Source organism: Hemicordylus capensis, chromosome 13, assembly GCF_027244095.1.
Source record: "Hemicordylus capensis ecotype Gifberg chromosome 13, rHemCap1.1.pri, whole genome shotgun sequence".
Lineage (NCBI taxonomy): Eukaryota > Metazoa > Chordata > Lepidosauria > Squamata > Cordylidae > Hemicordylus > Hemicordylus capensis.
Window position 1 is genome coordinate 803,142 of NC_069669.1, and position 19,987 is coordinate 823,128.

Sequence of the window (19,987 nt, forward strand, 5' to 3'; positions counted from 1 at the left end):
CCACTCTTGGGCCCTGGCTGCCATCTACTGAGTCAGACCCTTGGCCCGTCTAGCTCAGTATTGCCTGCACAGACATGGCAGCGGCTTCTCCCAGGTTGCAGGCAGGAGTCTCTCTCCGCCCTATTTTGGAGATGCTGCCAGGGAGGGAACTGGGAGTCTCGATGCTCTTCCCAGAGCGGCTCCATCCCCTGACTGAGGGGAATCTCTTCCAGGGCTCACACTCCTAGTCCTCCATTCAAATGCACACCAGGGTGGACCCTGCTTAGCTAAGGGGACCAGTCCTGCTCGCTGCCACCAGACCGGCTTCCCCTGGTCCATCTAGCCCAGGATTGTCTACCAGACTGGCAGACTCCAAGGCTGCAGGCAAGAGTCTCTCTCAGCCTTATCTGCAGATCCGGCCAGGGAGGGAACTGAGAACCTTCTGCACTGAGCTATGGCCCCCCTCCCCTCCGGAGAATACCTTACAGTGGTCCCACCTGTAGCAATAGCAATAGCAATAGCAATAGCAATAGCAATAGCAATAGCAATAGCAATAGCAATAGCAATAGCAATAGCAATAGCAATAGCACTTACATTTATGTACCGCTTTATAGCCGGAGCTCTCTAAGCGGTTTACAATGATTTAGCATATTGCCCCCAACATTCTGGGTACTCATTTTACCGACCTCGGAAGGATGGAAGTCTCCCATTCAAATGTGAACCAGGGTGGAGCCTGCTTAGCCAAGGGCACCATTCTGGCTTGCTACCACCAAGCTCTCCCCTCAGCCTGCAACACACCACCAGGGGCTGCATCACCGCCGGGAGTTCTTAACAGGGCTCCCTGCCATTTGAGGGATGCAAACTAATTTTGACTTAAAGAGCCCGTGCCAAGTCCGCCTAATTATTCTTTATCTCCTCAATAAAGGAGACGTGCCGAGGCCCATTCTCCCGAAGGAGCGGGACACAAAGCAGAGCAGTCAGACCCAAAGAGAGCAGAGGGCCGAGGAAGCCGGGGTTTAATTTCTTTGAAAGATAATTGGGAACGGCTCCATTGTGCTCTTCCTCAGTGATTCTCCTTAATGCTCTGAAAGGCTTAATTGCCAGCCTGCTGCCCTCTCTGAAGGGGAAGCGCTCCTAGACGGCAGGAGCAAGGCGTCTTTCCGGCACGGTGTCTTCACCCCCTTCTGAAGAGCCTCAAGCTGGAGATGGACGTCCTGCCCCTGACCTCCAAGTCCCCCAACCCGCTTCAGACATCACACGGAACCAGCGCAAGGAAGCTTAACGGTGCTTTGGTGCACACCTGGATCCCAACTGGATCCTGACAAGCCCAAGGCTGGTTCGGACAGAACCGAGAGCCACAGCTCAGCCTGGTCCCAGGCACCTTCCGAGAGAGCTCTGCGCCTGTCCAGACAACACATTCCTGCACTCATGATTTTGCCTCCGGTGATGCAACTGCCCACTCCAAGAGGCCTGCCTGGAGCCCTCGCGGATGAAGACTGCCTAACATGTGCTTGTTTCGCTAGAAATCTGGGCCGGGTGATGATTTTTCTCCTCCTTGTTGGCTTTTATATCTACACAGTTGCTTTTAGCTACTTGCTTTTAGCTTTAATTGTTATTTCTTGTTATTGTTAATTTGTTGCATTTTAAGGATTGGCTTTTTAATTGATTGCAAGGCTCTTCTATGAGCTGAAAGGCAGGATATCAATACGTAAAATAAAAGAATAAATAAGCATCCCCCAAATGAAGATATTCGATTCTATTAATGGCGAAAAAAGGATTTTATTTGGTTAGTTTCTAAATCCTGAGGAAAGCATTTCTTGTTCAGCTTCCTAGCAAGGGTAACTTATTAAGCGTTTATTAAGAACGTCAGCTGAACCCAAAGGCAACCTTTGATCAGAACTACCCCAAGACTCAAACTGACCAAAGGCCTAATTTATGAGTGACATGGGGCTCTTGAAAAAAGAAAGAAAGAAAGAAAACCACTCAAACCTCCCTGTGCAGAAGTCCACATGACAGCTAGCAGGGTGTAGCGGTTAGAGCGCTGGACTAGGACAGGGGAGACCTGAGTTCAAATTCCCTTCCAGCCATGAAATTCACTGAGTGACTCTAAGCCAGTTACAGATCTCTCAGCCTAACCTACCACACAGGGCTGTTGTGAGGATAAACATAACCATGTCTGCTGGAGGAAGAGCAAGATAGAAATGTTAAAATAAATAAAAAGAAATATATTTAAGCCAGGTTGCTAGGCTCCAAATGCCTTCAATGTTAGCATGCTGGATATCTGGTCCATGCATTTTGACATGCTCAGGGTGCATGCATGCACCTGTCCTCCTGCATACGTGCGTTTTGTATGCACCCTGAAGTCAAATATAAAACCAGGCCGAAGTGACCTTCATTCACTTGCACTCAAGCTGCAGAGGGTGTGGAGGAGCTGAGCCAGGTCTGGCAGGGCTGGCTAGTCAGTAGGCCCTTCCAGCCCCAATCCAGAGCACCTCCAGGCCTGGTTCCTCTCGACACAGATTGCATTTCTCCAGCTCTCCCCAGGGCCTCAGAGCAGCTCCTGCACCACCAACCTGAAGCGCTCCCCGTCCCTAGATGAATGCCCTCAGACACGTCTTGCTGTGCTGAGCAGGAGCTGCTGGAGGGGGCTGTGGGAGCTAATTCCAGCTGAAGGGCAGCATCGCAAGCAGCTGTTTCCTTCCACTGCCCAGGCTGTTTGCTCTGGCAGGCAGCCCAGCACTTTCCTGGGGTGACCTGTCTTGGTCACGATTCTCTCCTGCTTCTTGGAGGCCACACACACACACACACACACACACACACACACACACACACACAGAGTCCTTGACCCATGAGGGCTAGCAGCTTTAGTTTCCAAGGACACCTCGAGATTTCCCAGAACCCTGTGCAAAAAACACGCAGCCCTGCCTTTTCAAGCACAAAGCACTAAGCCACTGGCTGGCTGATGGGGAAAAGACACACACTAAATGTGACAAGCCAGGCAGCACCGGCGTCTTCACATGCAGTTCGGTCCCCATTTCTGAATCACCTGAGCAAATCCTGCCTCTCCACCACAGGAGCCCTCATCAGAGTATCACCAAGGATGAAGCCATTCGAGCTCATTTCTCGATGACCACGTTCCTTCTCCCTCTTCTGCCCTTCCCTTCTCCTCCCCTTCTTCCCCTCACCTTTGGCTATATGGTCGGTTTCGTTTTCACCTAAACAAGGTGCTTACATACCAAACGTTGTTTGGGGGCTTATCCCATTGCAACAACTGAAACCAGGCCAAGAACTCATCCCTCAACCCGTCTTCTTTTACAATATCATGGATTACAGACCTCCAAAGCTGGCTGTTGATCTGATGTTTGCAGCAAGATTTCTCAAGGACGGTTAATTTAACTAATCCTGCAACTTCCCTGACTTTCCATAAGATTTTCCTTGCTTGCTTTTAGGTTCTGGCCTCTCTTTCCAAAGGCTTCCCATAAACAAGTCTGACTGCGTTAACAAGGATAAAATGAGATCACTGTGTGTCCTCTGCTGATCTCACCTGTTCTACATAATTTAAAGGAATGACTGTTGGATATAGAAGCTCCCAAGTCTCTGTCTCCATGGTGCCACCGGCCAGCGGTCTGGCTTTCTGTTATCATCTCCTCCTGGGCAGGAATCCAGGGGCTGCTGCTGGACCCACAGATCTCCTCCTTCCTCCCCCAACATTCTCCAGAGGTGGGCAGGTGCCGGGCTTACAGGATCTCCTTGGTTTCTCACTAACCTTCTCAGGGGCCACCAGCCAGATGCAGGTGCCACAGAGTGGCCCAGGTGGTGGGGCTGGCCAGAATGAAGGACAAGGAGGCCTCTAGGCACATAATGAGCACAGAAGTGCATTTTCCGTGTCAAAATCCACGCCTTGTTTCCCCCAAGCTTTTTTCATCCCAGCAGCCTCATTGAGGGTGCGGGGGACCCTGCTTTGTTGCTTCTGGGAGCCAGAGACTCCAGCTCAGCACAGTCGCCAGCGGCTGGCAGCCGCTCACCAGGGTTTCGGGCAGAGAAGGGTCTTTCCCAGCCCTACCTGGAGATGCCACCGGCCAGAGACTGGACTTCAGACCTCCAGCGTGCAAGGAGGCAGCTGCTTTAACTCTGAGCTCCAGCCCCTCCTGAACGGAGCACATGCCGAGGCTGGGCTGATGGAAACTGAGTCCCCGAGGAACTCCAGCCCAGCACCCCATATCTGAGCCGCTGCTTCTGCCAGCCAGAATCTCACACCAGCCTAGTTTGCCCGCAAGCTCCAGACTTAGCCGTTTGCTCTCTTCTGCCCACTGTTCAAGTCACCCAAAATTCAGGTGGGGATGGTGTGACACAAGGTTCCAGAGCCTCCCAAGTAGCTTCCAGCCATCAAAGACCATTTTATTTATTTATTTATTTATTTAAAACATTTCTATACCCCCCAAAACTCAAGTCTCTGGACGGTTTACAACAAAACAAAGATTCAAACATTACAATTAAAATTTAAAATGTCAAAACTATTAAAAACACAATTAAAACAATGTCTAATTAAAAGCCTGAGTGAACAAATGCGTCTTGACTGCCCTTTAAAAAGTTGTCGGAGATGGGGAGGCTCTTATTTCAGCAGGAAGTGTGTTCCAAAGCCTCGGGGCAGCAATGGAGAAGGCCCGTCCCTGAGTAGCCACCAGATGAGCCGGTGGCAACTGCAGACGGACCTCTCCAGATGATCTCTATGGGCAGTGTGGCAATTGATTGTCTGCCACCAAATAGCAGGCTTTATGAAGCCCAAGACAGGAGGTGATCACACAGAATCAAGGAATGGGTTTGGGACAACATCATTAGCTACCTCCCACCTGCAGGAAGCCGAAGGGCTATAGGCTGGGAGAAATAAAGCCCATTAAACATGTCTCTTCTTGCCTCTATAGAACTTGGGTGTAATCTGTAAATTTGCAGGCATGGAGGTTAGCAATGCAACAGAATGAGGCCAAGCAAAGGACAATTCAAGCTGACACTTTAAGGCAGACTGCTGCTCATCACACCAGAGAGACAGCAGCTCTGTGACTGCTGGTTGTTTCAGGGCAGACCATGCCTGGGAGGGAGGCACACACAGTGGCCGACCTCTGAAGGTCTTGTCCAAACTCCACTGACCCCCTGACAGCCCTTCCTCCGCGTTCTCGCTCTGCCCAGCTGTTTTGCTAGACAGTTTTGAGGCGAAGGCGCTAAACTCTAAACATTGTTTGGCACCGTCTCCTGTTGCTCCGGGTGTCGTCTTTGCCCTTATTTCTAAGCCCTTATTTCTCCAAGGCGCTGGACCTGTCCCAGCCTTGGAGAGGCCCTGCCGGCGTCCGCTGAGAGGGCAGCCAAGTGCAACAGATCCACTGGAGTCATGCATGGCTATAATTACTGCTTAATCCACATCCAAATCTCTCAATACCGATACGCACCAGAAAGCACCTTCTCCTGGAAATGAAAGAGGCCCTGGTCAAATGCACTCAAACATAATACCCAGAGGTGTCAGGTGCTCAGAAAACAACTCCCCCCTCCCCCAATACTACTAGAAGGAGGGAGGGACGAAAGGCCCTGCTTCAGGATACCATCAATATCAAACAGCCACCGACAAAGTTCCAGTGCAACCTCAGTGCAACCCAGAGATCCAGAAACCATTCAAACCCCCCTGCAACACCCTCCCGCACAAAGCAAAGGTTCTTTCAAGCAGCCTAAGAAGCAGGGGTGCAGTGACTCCTCCTTGCTTTCCCTGGAAATGAAGCAGGCATTTCTAGTGCTCCAGAGAACCACCAACGTCTTCCTCAGCCTTGCTGTCACAGCCCTGCATTGAGCTGCGATGGGTCTCATGTAGCGCAAAGCTGGAGCATAGAGTGGGGCTTGACTGCAGCAGCGTAACCAGTATGGGGCTCATGGTGGGAGCGGTGATCTCTAAAGGTCAAAGCACACATTCGCAGGGACATGTGGAACTTCCAACCGGAAGTGCCTCTTTTAACCTCAAAATAGCCATGCATGGGGGGGGCGCGGCAATTTCAGCACAGGGGGGCAGTTTAACACTTTCACACCTTGGAAACTGCCCCCAGAGTAGTGATTTCTTCTCAAAATGGCTATTTTGCTTCAGGGGCAAATCAGTGCTTTAGAGGAACAATTAGGGGACGGGGGACCATAAGAGGGGAAGGCATTAATGTCCCCTTCCCAAAAGCCAAGATCTCAGCCAGGATTCTATCTTGCCTGCCCAGAGCTCTCTGAAGATTCAGCCGAGACCGACCGGCCCTCTGCTGAAGCACCAGCCAGCCTCCCATTCTCGGGAGGATGCTTCCCTGCACACAGCCCTAGGAGCTCTCCAAGTGCTGATCCTGCCCTGGGAGCTGGCCGTGGTCCTGATCCCCTGTCCGCTCCCTACCGAGGGCCGGTCCTCTTCCAAGGCTGACCTCCTGGAACCCAGCAAGCTCCTGCCTGGAGCAGGACGCAGGACACACAAGGAGCTGGGTGCAAAGGCAACCACCTCTTCCCTTTTCGTGCAGCTGACCTCTGCACACACACGCCCTAGCCAAGGCCTACAATGCTACCTGATAATTAATTCCTGTTTTAAGGGAATTCATGATTTACTACCCATGTCAAGTCAGAGATAAACTTCAGAGAGAGGGGTTGGGGGAGGAAGGAAAGAAACACAGATGCCAGACTGTCAATTTGCCAGACTCCTGAAAAAAGCAAGGATGATAACCAACATGTATATTTTGGTCCACTCATCACTGGGAAGCCTAAAAATAGCAGCTGCGGGAGCAAGGAGGTTCAGCTGCGTCTCCAAATCAATCACCCGGCAGGGCTTGAAATTAGCCCGTCTCCATAGCAAAGGCAATTTGCCAGGCAGGCCCACGGCAAATTGGCCAAGAAGCAGCACAGGCGAGTGCTGGTGCTCTGGTCCACGGAGTTTGGATTTCCCAAGGAATTTAACACATCAGGGGGGCAGGGACAGTTTGATATCTGTAACATAGTTTGACGGCATTTTTGTCAGCACTTAATGCATTTCCAGAGAGGCATTCCAGCTACTTCGGCCCTTGTGGCAGGGGAAGATGAGAGCTGTAGTCCAACAACCTCTGGGAGCCCAAGTCGGAGAACCTCTGAGTAACTGAGTTTAGGTGTGAGATACAGAAGTATGACATTGGATGTGTGCATCACACCAGCATGGTTGCCCTCAAAATTTGTCCACAAGACTTACAGTGTCACTTCCAATTCCCTCCCACAAAAGTTCCAAAATTCCAATTCTTATTTTGAAAACACCAACACATGAACTGCAGCTCAAACGGGCACCTTGACAGCTCAAGGGATGAGCTGCCTCAGAAAGGAGAGCAAGGTCCCCTGAGTCCAAGATGGCCTGGCAGTTCACAAGCAAGGCACAAAAGGGATGGCCCTCCTCCTCACTCACGCTTATCACGACTCAGATAGAACAGATCTGAGCATGGAGGTTTCATTAAGAAGTCACCACTGCTAACAGCTGTGGCTCACTGGTCTCCTGGAGATAGGCCAGTTGACATGTCTCGGCCTGTTCCGCACTCAGTCATACCCAAATATTTGTAAACAGATGTGTGCATTTTAAAAATTTAAAACCCCCGCACACACACACACAGTTTGAAATTTCACATACACACACACACACACTGACCCTTCAGCTTTTTCATAAGCGGAAGGGTCAATGCGTACAAAATGACAAAAGTGTGATGCCATTGCCGAAACACACTGAACTGGTTTTCCAGAGTTTGCCAGAGAAGAGAAAGAGAGAGGTTGGTGCCCCCAAAGTGGTGAGTGCGCTTCCAAAACAGACCCCTCTTTTCTTAGAAAGTGACATCTCTCTTCACCCCAAGACCGAGTTCAGCTGAGGAGCTTACTTACATCTGAGGCAGGGCCCTTATCTGCACCCGGGCAGGAGAAGGTAACGAATTCATGGCACCTCTTGTGGACGACAAAGCAACACACTGCAAGGAGAAAGCAGGAAAAGTGCTAGTTAATTCAGAAGGCATTAAGGGGGGCGGCGGCTTTAATTAATTGTGGAAAAGAGGCCACTAAGGGGAGACAGGATTGAGGTGTACAAAATTATGCATGGAGTGGAGAAAGTGGACAGAGCGCAATTTCTCTCTTACACACACAACGCTAGAACCAGGGGTCACCCCATGAAACTGAAGGTTGGGAAATTTAGGACCAGCAAGAGGAAGTACTTTTTTACACAGCACATAATTATTCTATGGAATTCTCTGCCATGGGATATGGTGATGGCCACCAGCTTCAATAGCTTTAAAAGGGTCTTAGACAAATTCATGGAGGACAGGTCTATCAGTGGCTACTAGGCTGGTGGCTGTGGGCCACCTCCAGCCTCAGAGGCACGAAGCCTCCCAGTTGCAGGGGAGCCACAGCAGGAGAGGGGGCATGCCCTCAGCTCTTGACTGTGGGCTTCTCCAGAGGCATCTGGGGGACCACTGTGTGAAACAGGATGCGGGACTAGATGGGCCTCCTTGGGCCTGATCCAGCAGGGCTGTTCTTATGTCCTTAATCCAGGCTCAGCCCGCCAACCTGGGGGTTTCCCTGGAGCCAGGTCATGATTTTTAATTGCATGTGCCTTTGGAAGATTTGTTTCCTTTTCCACAATAAGAAAAGCGCTTGTACTTTTAAGCAATGGGTGTTAAGGAGCCTCTTCATCAAGTGCTTTGTGAGCAATCAGGCGAACGGTCAATTGTTTGTTAACAAAGGTTCAGCAAAGTCACCTGGAAGCCACAAATCAGTGAGAGTTAAGGCCTAGGAAACGTTACTCAGTGCTCTGACCCTCGAGGGATCAGACGGCAGGAGCAGAAACTGGTCCAACCCGAAAACTGGCTGGCAAAACCGGGCCCAGTCTTAGAACCAGAGGATGTGAGAGCTGGAAGGGAACGTGGAGGAAGTTCTTCCCCACGTCTAGCCGAAACCTGCTTCCTTGTCATTTCAGCCCAGGCTGTCTTGACACACCTGAACCTGCAACGAGCGAAGTGGAAGGAGGGGACTGTCCAACCCAGTGGCCACAGCTCGGGATGTTCCCCGTTGCCCAGGCAGTGACAACGAGGAAGAGGCCAATACTAGCCAGGGGAATAGAGCCGCGATCAAGACGGCTACCAGAACCCAACCCAGCCCCTGTTGAGAATTCAGCCTCTCCTGGCCCTGTGTTTGGGATTCTGTTTCAAAGCTTAATTATTCAGCAAGCCATGAAATATAGATGCATCACACAGCTCGCCCTTTGCGGCCTTTCTGGAGCACCCTGGGCTGCTGCTCTCCTTGGCCAGGCAGAGAAATAATTAGGCGTCCAACTTGCAGACACCCTAGAGTGTGGCGCCCCCGCCCTCTGCCTCCTGCAGGGCTGAAAGAGCAGCCCTGACAGCCTCGGAAGGAGGGGCCCAGCCCTCAGCCTAGTGGCCGGCCTAGCCAGCCAGCCAGCCAGCGGGCCACTTCTGCAAGTGAGCAGCCCATGCGGCCGGTGGGGGGGAGGGGCGCTCCTCCTCCTCCTCGCATGGATTGGTGGCGCTTGGCTTTCCCAGCAGATCAATAGGGACACAGATTGTTCCATCCATAACATGGATTGTTGGGAGCAGAAGTCATTTCATTTACAAATGAGATCCAATTGACAAGGGTGAGCTTTGGCCCCTGGCCTGCTGCCGGAGGGAGGGAGGGAGGGAGGGGACCCACGCAGACCACTCCCCTTGCCTTCTAACTCCCTGGCCGGGGGGGGGGGGGGCAGAGAGGCGAAAGAAGGCACAGCTGCCTCTCCCTGCACTCCCCCACCCCGCCCGGCCCCAGTGAAGGAAAGCCCTGCTGCTTCCGGGCGGGCCGTTCACATTGCTCTCCCTGAGGCAGCCAGCCAGCCAGTGTGGGCGGGAGAGAGAGAGGAGCAAACCGCGCCCTGGGAAGGAGAGACCGCCGAGCCTCCTTTGGCAACCCCCCCTGCCCTGGCCCGGCTTGTCCTTGCCCTGGTGCCTTCTTCTCCAGCAGTCTGTGACACCAAGACGCACAAATACAAAACCAAAGAGCTTCAATCCACCTCGAGGGAGCATTTCACCCACCGCCGCGGACCCTTCCTTGGCCACCTCGAATGGGCAAAGTGTTCCACAAGCCTTACTGGGGTCGCCCTGGGGGCAGGCCTCCTTGCTTTGGGGACGGGGCCAAAGGCTTCATGGAGAAGGGGAGAGCTCAGGGGCTCTCCGGCTCGGGGCCCGGCTGCTTCCAGAGCACTGCTCCCAGCAGCGGCGGCGCCCCACGGTGGAGCAGCCACGGCTGAGCCTGGGCTGCAAGCTAAGCCCCCTGGGCATCCTCAGGCTTGGAGCTGCCAGCAGTGAAGAGAAGAGGAGGCTGGACGCATGGATTTCTCTTCAAGCCGCTCTGCTTGCAGGGAGTGATCTTTTGCTCTGAACATCACACCACCACCACGACAACAAAATGTTCCAGCTAGAGACAGTTACAGAGCGGAGCAGCAATATTTAATTTTGGTGGGGTGGGGGGAGGGAATGCCAAACAGAACGGTGTCCCCCCCCCCCCCCCCCGGAGCCTTTTGTCTTCAGACAATGCCACGTCTGTGCTGGAAGCATTCGCCAGCACTTGCCTGCGCTCAACAGCTTCTGTGTCAAGGGCCTCAATTATCATTTTTATTCCCTTAATAAGTGGAAGACGACTCCTTTTGTTTTTAATTCTTTGTTCCCCACAGTCGCCCCCCCCCCCCCGCACAATGGTGTTTCTATGTCTTCCTTCATCTTGCTTGATGCCTCCCTACGGCATCTGGGCTTCCCTTCCTCTCAGGTCTTCCAACGGGCCACTGCCTTTTCCTGCCCCAAAGTTAGTCTTCCCCAGTAGCAGAGCATCCGGGGTGGGGTGAGAGAGAGAGAGAGAGAGAGAGCCCACCCCACCCTGAGCTGCTGCCGGGAAGCAGAGGCGGCTGTGCCTCCTTGGGTGCCTCCTTTGGATGAGCCACCCGCTCCTGGCCTTCCCTTTCCAGGGGGCAGATCTGGCCTATGCAATCTCTTGCAAACAACTCTTTGCCTTCTACCAAGTCAGACCCTGGGTCCATCTAGCTCAGGATGGTCTACACAGACTGGCAGCGGCTTCTCCAAAGTTGCAGGCGGGAGTCTCTCCTGGCCCTCTCTTGAAGATGCTGCCAGGGAGGGAACCTGGGGCCCCAGCTGCTCTTCTCAGAGTGGCCCCCGTCTCTTAAAGAGGAATATCTTACAGTGCTTGCACAAGGAGTCTCCCACTGAAATGCAACCAGGGGGGACCCGGATTAGCCAAGGGGCCTGCTATTCATGCCCGCTGCCACAAGACCAGATCTCTTTGAGCCTGACTGCACGGGGCCATTTTGGCAGTGCCATGGTGGCCACCAAAGTCCTCCACCAAAGCCTCAAAGAGTGGCTCTCCCTGGATCCCCCTTGGAAGTCATGCCCGAGTGCGAGGCCAGCGCCATGCTTTGGGCATATGCGACGGCATGCGCAGCGCTCACGTGTGCGCCCAGAAGGCCACTTCCAGCCCCCAAGAGTCGCGTGGCTCCCCGGCTGGACATCTTGAGGAAGACGCAGCTCTGAGTGGGCCCAATCCACACACCGCTGACGGAAGCGGCTGCGATGCTGCCATCTCCCCAGTCACAGATCCCCCAGCTTTGAAGCAGAGCTGAGCACCCTCAGGGCAGAGCCCTGCTGCCACTCGCCCTCGCAAAGCGGCTCAGGGCTGCGTGCTCGGCAGCCCTTGATCTGGGCCAAGGCCGGGTCTGGCAGCAGCGAGCCCAGCGGCCCCCAGGGCTGCCCACACAGGCACAGGCAGCCCTTCCCGAGGAGGCCCCTTGACCGAAGAGGAGTCTGTGAGCAGCAGCAGCAGCTGAGGAGGAAGGTGGAGAGAAGCGGGGTGGCGGTGGGGACACAGGACGGGCAGCTCAGCCACGGCCAAGTTCCACCGGTGGGGGGGGGCTCCCCAGGCCAGCTCTCAGAGCAATCTCCAGCCAGCACAGCCCTGGAACTGGTCAGGCAAAGCCCTGGCCTTTCTAGCCCTCGCCTGCTTAGCTAAGCTAAGCCATCGAGCAGATTTTGATATCGCCCAAGAGAAACATCTCTGGGCGGTTTGCAGACTTCCTGAAACCAATGGCCATGGCGCTCCTGCGCTAAGGGACGGGGTGGGTGGGTGCACGCCACGCCACCTCCCAGAAGACAGCGGCTCAACCCACCACCACCACCAGCACGCTTTTCGGAGCTTCGAGCCTCTCTCTTTGAAGTGCCACCATCCTGCAGCCTGCATCGTAATGAATCGCTCCCTGCAGGATTCCCCACAATATTTCAAGGACTCAGCAGGACCCCACAGCTCGTGTCCCACTTGGGACCCACCAACTGCTCCTGAGCCACGTGGGAAACATTGATTGCACTTGGAGATGCCACAAGCCACTTTCTAGCTCCTCCACACACGGTGCAAAAGTTTGCTCTCCCCATGGAGGCGCCCTTGAGAATGCAGCCGCAGCACTGACGGTCTTCACACATCGCTCTGGGTGGGCAGAGAGGAGATCCTGGAGGGGGAAGAGTCCTCCCTGCTAGTCCTTCTAGGGCAGAGACTCTCAACTTTGGGTCCCTTGGTGTTGTTGGACTACAACTCCCATCATCCACAACTGGGGATGGTGGGAGCTGTAGCCCAACATCATCTGGGGAACCAAAGTTGAGAAACTGTGTCCAAGAGTATTACAGCTAAGTGATAAGACTTCAGGCCAGCGGGGCCTCATGCTATATTTTATTTCCTTATTACTTTTTTAAAAAATCATCTGAAGCAGCCTTCTGCTCAGTTGCAATCACAGCTGGAGATGATGGGAGTTGTAGTCCAAAGCAGCTGGAAGGCCTCGAGCTGCCAACCCCTTCCGTAAAGGGGTGCCCGCAATGGCAGTGGACGTAGAGAAAAGGAATCACAATAAACCGGCACTAAAGAACCTCCTTGCCGACACACACAGACACACACCCTGACGACGACAAAGAAGAAGAAAATACAGACATGCAGCAGTTTGGCAGGAACGCTGCATGGATTCTCTACAATGCACGAGTCCCTGGTGTCCGTAACGAAGCCTTTCCCCAGCAGCCCAGCTGGGAGTCCCCAACCGGAGAGGGGGCCTTTTCAGTGGAAGCACCCCAGCTTGGAGTGCTCATGCCAGGGAGGTTTGCCTGGGGCAGAGAGTGGACTCTTCTCAGCACCTTCCTAAGCTCTTGCTGATTTCAACTCTACTCTTTCATGTTTATTGTCACCTTAAGTGGCGCAGCAGGGAAATGCTTGACTAACAAGCAGAGGTTGCCAGTTCGAATCCCTGCTGGTAACTATACTGGGCAGCAGTGATATAGGAAGGTGCTGAAAAGGCCTCATCTCCTACTTCACGGGAGATGGCCATGGTCAACCCCTCCTGGATTCTACCAAAGACAACCACAGGGCTCTGTGGGCGCCAGGAGTCGGAATCGACTTGACGGCACACTTTACCTTGCCTTCATGCTTGCTGTGTTTTTACATCGCTCTTGCCTGATTATTTTATTGATCTTATGATTATAATGTTTATTCGAAGCCACTCTGAGGAGAATTGGATAGACGGGCAGGGTAGACATCCTGAACATGAACCACGCCACAACCCAGCACAGGAAATGCCGCCCAGGAGGACTCTCCCCACTAGACCAGCGCAGGAGAGACGGTTGGCTCACCACTTGGGGATCCCAGCGCCTCCGTCGGTGGGCTGAGTCCACCTGCGCTTTCTCCACGGCTCTGTCAGCTTCAGCCACCCGCTGCTAACAAGCCCACTGCCAACAAGCCAGCTGCCTTTGTTTGTGTTTTTGTTTTAGTCACTAATCCCAAGATGAAAGAGGCTGGTCAAGAGTCCATGACTGATGCCAGACGCTGTGGATTTTCAGCACACTCCAACCTCCACCTCACCCCTTGGAAGGTGCTAACAGATCGGAGTTGGAAGGAAATCCAGAGACTGTTAGCCCAGGAAACTTCCTCTCAATTTTGGGGAGTTCACGGTGACCAAAAGGAAGAGGCGCCCATGTGACAGATGATGCTCCAAAGAAGCCTGCTTGGAAGACCAAGTGCTTTCTCACGTCAGGTTCAGTTTAGCACCCTGAAGGCCAATGAGCCGCCTAATTTCAAGCTGCCAGTTGGCCATCAAAAGGTCTGACCTGTTGGCATCCATTTCCCATCATGTGAACTGCAGTAGCAGCTGGTCCTAATGAGCTGGGGGGGGGCAAGGAGGCATAGCTGCCTCTGCTCCCTGGTAGCAACATGGGGGGGCTCCTTTCTCACCCGTCCTGCTTGAGAGCCAGTTAACTGCGCAGCTCCACCTGATGAATGGCCAGCCTGCAGACAATCCGGCGGCAGCCGCAGGCCCGAGGCAGCCAGCAGGGGAGGGAGAAAGGGCAGAGTCACTGGAGGTAGCCGGAGGCTGAAGGGGCCGCTGATATTGGGTCACAGGCCGGCAGGGATGCTGTGAGCACTTGCCAAGGGGAGGACCACAGTGCAGTTTCTAAGGGAAAACAAAATATCCCTGCCTACTAGACCAAGCTTGACCTTCCAGAATGAAAGCCAAGTTTCCCTCTAGCCAGGATTCTAAGCTCTTCCCTGATCAAATTCCGAACACTCCTTGCCTCAAATGCCAGCTCCCAGCTGGTCCATCACGAGGAGGAAAGGAAGAAAAGCCGCTGCCTGAAATGAGGCCACGTTCCAAAACCGATGTCCTTGCACCAGTCCACGGCACCACGTGCAAAACACCAGCGAGCACTTGGACTTACTCGACACGGAGCCTTCAAACAGTGACGCCAAAGACTCCTGGCATGAGCAGACCTCAGGGCTGCGATGGCATTCAGAAGAGCTGATGGGAGAGGTCTCGGCTATTGCCCTCAGGGTTCCCTGGCCCCCTGCCCTGGAACACATCCCCTTTGAGTCCAGCTGCTGCAATGTCCAGGAGATCTGCAGGACAGAGGGATGCAAAGTGGACTGGCTTCTCTTGGCAAGGAGGGGCCTCCACTCAGGCTGTCCCAGACCTCACTAGATCCCCCTGATGGCTTCACAAAAGGACGCCACATACACCTCAGGCCCATCTTTTTGGTGCCAGAGCTGGAAAAGGCACATGACACACCCCGCCCCACATCTCCGGCTAATTAACGTGGGACACAAACCAGGGGGAAGTTCTCTTGCATAAGACACCACAGTGTTCTTGCACTGGTCCCATTCCCTTCAGTGGGGCTTGCTCCCTGCCTACCCGCCATTTGGCACCCCAAATCCAGTGCCTGGGCCTTAAGCCTCACCCTGCTCCTGCAAAGGGCCAAAAGCACAACCTTCAACTCCACCAGAGGGGCATGTCTATACTTCTAAAATACGGACCTACATCAGTTTAGCTTCTTTGCTGCTATGCAAGGAACCCCGGACCCTGGAGTTCTCCAAGAAAGGGAGAAGTCTCCAGCAGAGACATTTCAGGAAGGGCACAAATGCAAAATTCCAAAGGACACCCAGGAATTCCCTGGCAGTTCAACACGTGTGAAATTCCATTTGAAGTGAATGAATCCTCAGACCGTGAAGCTGGGAGCTGGCCGGGTTTGACTGCCACTCTGATCACGAGGCAGGCAGACTCTGAATAAGGAAGTCCTTTAGGCAGCATGATGATTGATTAGGGTTGCCACATTTATTAGGGTGCCTCACGCTGACTAAGGCATTGCAGAAGAGGAGAACGAAGAGGTCGAGACAAAGGTTTCAAGGGGGGCAGGGTTGAAGGGAAGTCTTGAAGGAGAGCTCGGCTGACCAACTGAGTGAGGAGAGCTGGTCTGGTGGGAGCAAGCATGGACTTGTCCCCATGGGAAGAGCATCTAGGTTCCAAGTTCCCTCCCTGGCGGCATCTCCAAGACAGGGCTGAGAGAGACTCCTGCCTGCAACCTTGGAGAAGCCGCTGCCAGTCTGTGTAGACAATAGTGAGCTAGATGGACCAAGGGCCTGACTCCGTAGATGGCAGCTTCCTAGGTTCCTATGAACAGGTCCTCTTCCACCTTGTGGAAAGGGGCCTCCAAGGGGCCCCTGCTGCTCTCTGCAGTGACATGGGTGGCTTCTCTAAGCCAGACCGGGCAGGCGGGGTCGGCCTGGGGGCAAGGTGGCTCCCCATTAACCAGGTGCCAGGACTCGCTGTTTAAGAGCCAATCCAGACCTTCCCTTTCAGGAGCGCTCAGATGTCCGGATGCGGCTACTGAAGCAGAGGGTTGGGCTTGTACAGATTTGGGTGGATTGGACAACGTTATTTTGAGTGGCCCTGGGAGGCCCTGTTGGGATGGCGAGTGGAGGACGGGGGTCAGGAAAACAAAGAAGGCGGCTGCCTTGATTCGGTGCTCTGCGAACCGCTTCCTCTTGCCCGACCCCAGCAGAGCATCTCGAGCGGCTCGCTTCGGAAAAAGGATCCCCCAGAGACCGGCAGGTGTTTCCTTGGGCCTCTCCTTCCACTGCAAGCACAAGCTCCGAGGACGGCGCTGGGCTGGCAGTCGCGGGGGGCGGGGAGGGGGCAGCCGGCAACACTGCTGCCGCCCTGAGAAACGGGTCCTTCCGGGGAAAGAGGATCCCGCGGCCAAGTGGCCGGCCACGCTGGAGCTCCGGGGACCTGGGAGGTTTCCCAGGGCACCAGCAAAGCCCACCCTTAGCCCCGTTCCTGGAAGGCTACAAGGGGACACACAGGTTGGCGGAAGCTGGGGCTCATCCAGGGGTGAGGCTCGCGGGCTCCATTCAAGTCCCCCACAAGGCCAGCTCTGCTGGCAGCACATCCACTCCCCCCGCCTCTTCCGGGCACCCAGCAGTGCCAGAACGCTCACTCGAGAGCCGCTCCAGGGAGTTCCCGTCCCCTGGACACTCCTGCTGCAGCTGCAGTGTAAAGCCTAATCGGGGATTCAGCAGCAAAACAGGTGTTTTTCTGCAGGCAGCCTGAAGCAATTCAGCCTTGCCAAAGTGGGGAGAGAGAGAGAGAAAGGAAGAAAGGAAGACATGCAATATAGCCACTGACAGTTCCCATCACTGACCAATTAGCAGAGAGTACTTGCCAGCGCATTTCCAAGAAGGACAGTCCCTTGGGGCCCCCTCCACCTGTGAGAAAGGCGGGCAGCAGGCACAGGGCAAGGCTCGGGGGGGGGGGGGACCGCAAGAGACATGCAAACAACAAGCAGGCAGCCGAGGGAGCTGCAAGGCAGTGTGGGCCAGTGGAGGGAGCCTGGGCTTTGGGAGCCAAGTCTCACTTCTGCCCCAAAATTAGGGGGTGGCCTTGGGCACCCACTGACAGGCTCCCATTTCTCCACTGTACCAACGGGGATATTAGCAACAGACCTTGCTGCCGTAACAATACCAGAATCACACAAAGGCCTAGCCAAAGGCAACCAACTAAAACTCCTGTTCCAGAGGGAAGGAACACGGAAGGTGAGAGTGGAGCCAGCTGGGGTAGTCAGAAAGATCTGGGGGGATGAAAGCTCATGGTGGGTTTTGGCAAGGGCGATATCCCGTGCGATGGGAAAGAGGAGGTTGCACTGCAAGTCTTGCCACTTCGAGGGTGTTGTCCTGCTTTTATCTTATCAGGCCTGCAATGGCCACCTTTGCAATGGGGTTTTAAATTGTTTTTTAAAGTTTCTAAAAGACAAAAACTACCATAGAATTGACCAGTGTTGTCAGAGGAATGGAAATGAAAATTGGCAGGAATGTCCTCCAACAATTACTCCACAGAGGGAGCACAATAATTTGTTCCGTTGCCCTAACCCTGACCCTAAACCTTTGTGCACAAATGGCTGCAATTCCACCTGAAACATTTGGGGGTAGGGATAAAGGAGGGGCGATGACCCACAGAAAGCTGGAAGGGCAACAATGCGATCACCTCTTTTCCATCTCTAGCAGGGTGGACACTGGCAAAAATCATGGTGAGCACCCACAGAGGCAGGATTTCCAGACCAATTTTGCACAACTGCAGGGTGAAAAATCACGCTGTGTCCCCTTCAGAGGGAGAGGGTTGCATATTTCAGCCACTTTGGAAGTCCCAGACAGGGGCTGCGATATTGTCCAGTGCTTCACATGGGGGGCGGGGGCAGAGGGAAGGAGGACATCTTTAGACACCACAAATTAGCACATTTGCCTTGTCGCACTATCATCTCACTCCCACAATGCATTGGGTTTTCAGAATTTCAGAATTCAGCTGACAGAAGCAGAGTAGTCAAAGCAAGTTTCTGACTGCAGCTTCTCCCTCCTCTGCTGGGTGAAGTTTCAGCCACCAACATCCCCTCTTCTGCACAACGAGAGATCCAGGTGTGTCACCATCCCTCTCTGCATCTAGGCTCCCTAAAGGAGAGGACTGAAAGCTAAGCTGCTCTGTCATAAAACTAGGGAGGAGAGAAGAGCAGAGATAAAGAATTCTTTTTAAAACAAACAAACAAACAAATTTGACTGATACAATCACATCACCAGAAGCTAAGTTTTCAAAATATGGCGCTAATTTCAAAGAAAAGAAAAGAAAGAATACTTATTTTTTCAAAAAAGAAACGCCGGTTTTCACATGTGAAAGGACACGAAAAATGTCTCAGGCAATTACACTTGGGAAGGGGGTTCTGCAGCTGACAGTGCTCTTAAAATACAAATAAAATACTGTTGCTATAGCAATCAAAGCCCCTCTTTTCTTGGTAGAAAAGGATCTGCAAGAAGAGCCAGCAACTCCCTGACAGGGAGAGTGTGTCTATGCACCACATACTGGGAAGGAGAAATTCTGTATTATTAATCTTTGAAAAAATCTCCGAAGTAGCAAGAGGGAGATTAATAGTTGAAGGAGACTTTAATGAGGTCCTGCCTACCAGTTTGGGCCGTTCCTCTTATCAACAGGTGAATCCTTCCAAAGACAGTTATAAAAACTTTTGGGACATTCCATCTAATAGATTATTTTATGTTTTCACATCCATTTAATCAAGATTATACTTTTTTTCCTGTCCACATCAATCATATTTACGTACTGACTTTTGAAATTTATTTTGTCCCTGCCAATTCCATTCCTCGGATTAAAACAGCATCAGTTGAGACCATGATTTACACGATTCACGCTGCATAACTCTTCAGTGGACAGCTGGGGATCGCTCTGCCTATTCAGTACTGCAAAAACCTCTCTTCCACCAGGAATGGGGTAACTGTTGAGTTATGATCATCTTGATCCCAAAGGATCTTTAGCGTTGTCTTGTTTCGACTGCTCTGATATGGCTTTATTGTATTTATTTCATCCTGTTTTCAAACTTTATTTTTAAAAAACCCTTTCCTACATCACTTTACATAACAAATGGTAGAAGTGGTAGGTATCCCTTGCTAACTGGGCAAAGAGGCACCTTTTACGTGGTGATTCTCTTTATTCAGCAGGGGGAGAGGAACTGGCCCTCTCCACCCCCAACACAGCATCCCTCCAGTGACTGTTGCTGGCGTCTGTCTTATGTTTCTTTTAGATTGTGAGCCCTTTGGGGACAGGGAGCCATCTTATTTATTTATTATTTCTCTGTGTAAACCACCCTGAGCCATTTCTGGAAGGGCGGTATAGAAATCAAACTAACAACAACAACAACAACAACAACAACAACAGAGTGGTCTTAAAATATAAATAGGCAAACACTGCACCTAAACAATGTTTTACTGCCTAATAAAGAGATCGGCAACTTAATCAACATCTGGAAAAATAAATCCAGTTACATGACATTGGATACCAAAAAAGTCTCATCCTTTTATATGGAGCACAGCTAAAGATACAATAGAAATTCCTATTTTAAAAACTTCAGAAATTAAAACAGAAAAAGGTCAACAGGAGCATCAATCATTGGAGAGAATGTATGGTTTAAAATACCGGCATAAATCCATATAAGATGATCAAATAAAAGATGGGTTGGATTATTTAAAAGCTCAGCTTGAATTTTCAAGAGCACATAAACTGGGAAGATAATTAACCTTTCTTAAACAATAGAAATTTGAA

The 19,987-nt window shown here is 52.5% G+C and overlaps 1 protein-coding gene across 2 annotated transcripts in view; it reads right to left on the reverse strand.

Annotated features, from left to right (window-relative positions):
• Positions 1-19,987, reverse strand: part of PRKCB (protein kinase C beta) — a 126,122-nt gene that overhangs the window by 68,856 nt on the left and 37,279 nt on the right. For both annotated transcript variants that reach the window (XM_053276102.1, XM_053276101.1), the window contains one exon: positions 7,870-7,952. In XM_053276102.1, the coding sequence (XP_053132077.1) occupies positions 7,870-7,952 (83 nt within the window). The remainder of the gene's footprint in view (positions 1-7,869; positions 7,953-19,987) is intronic.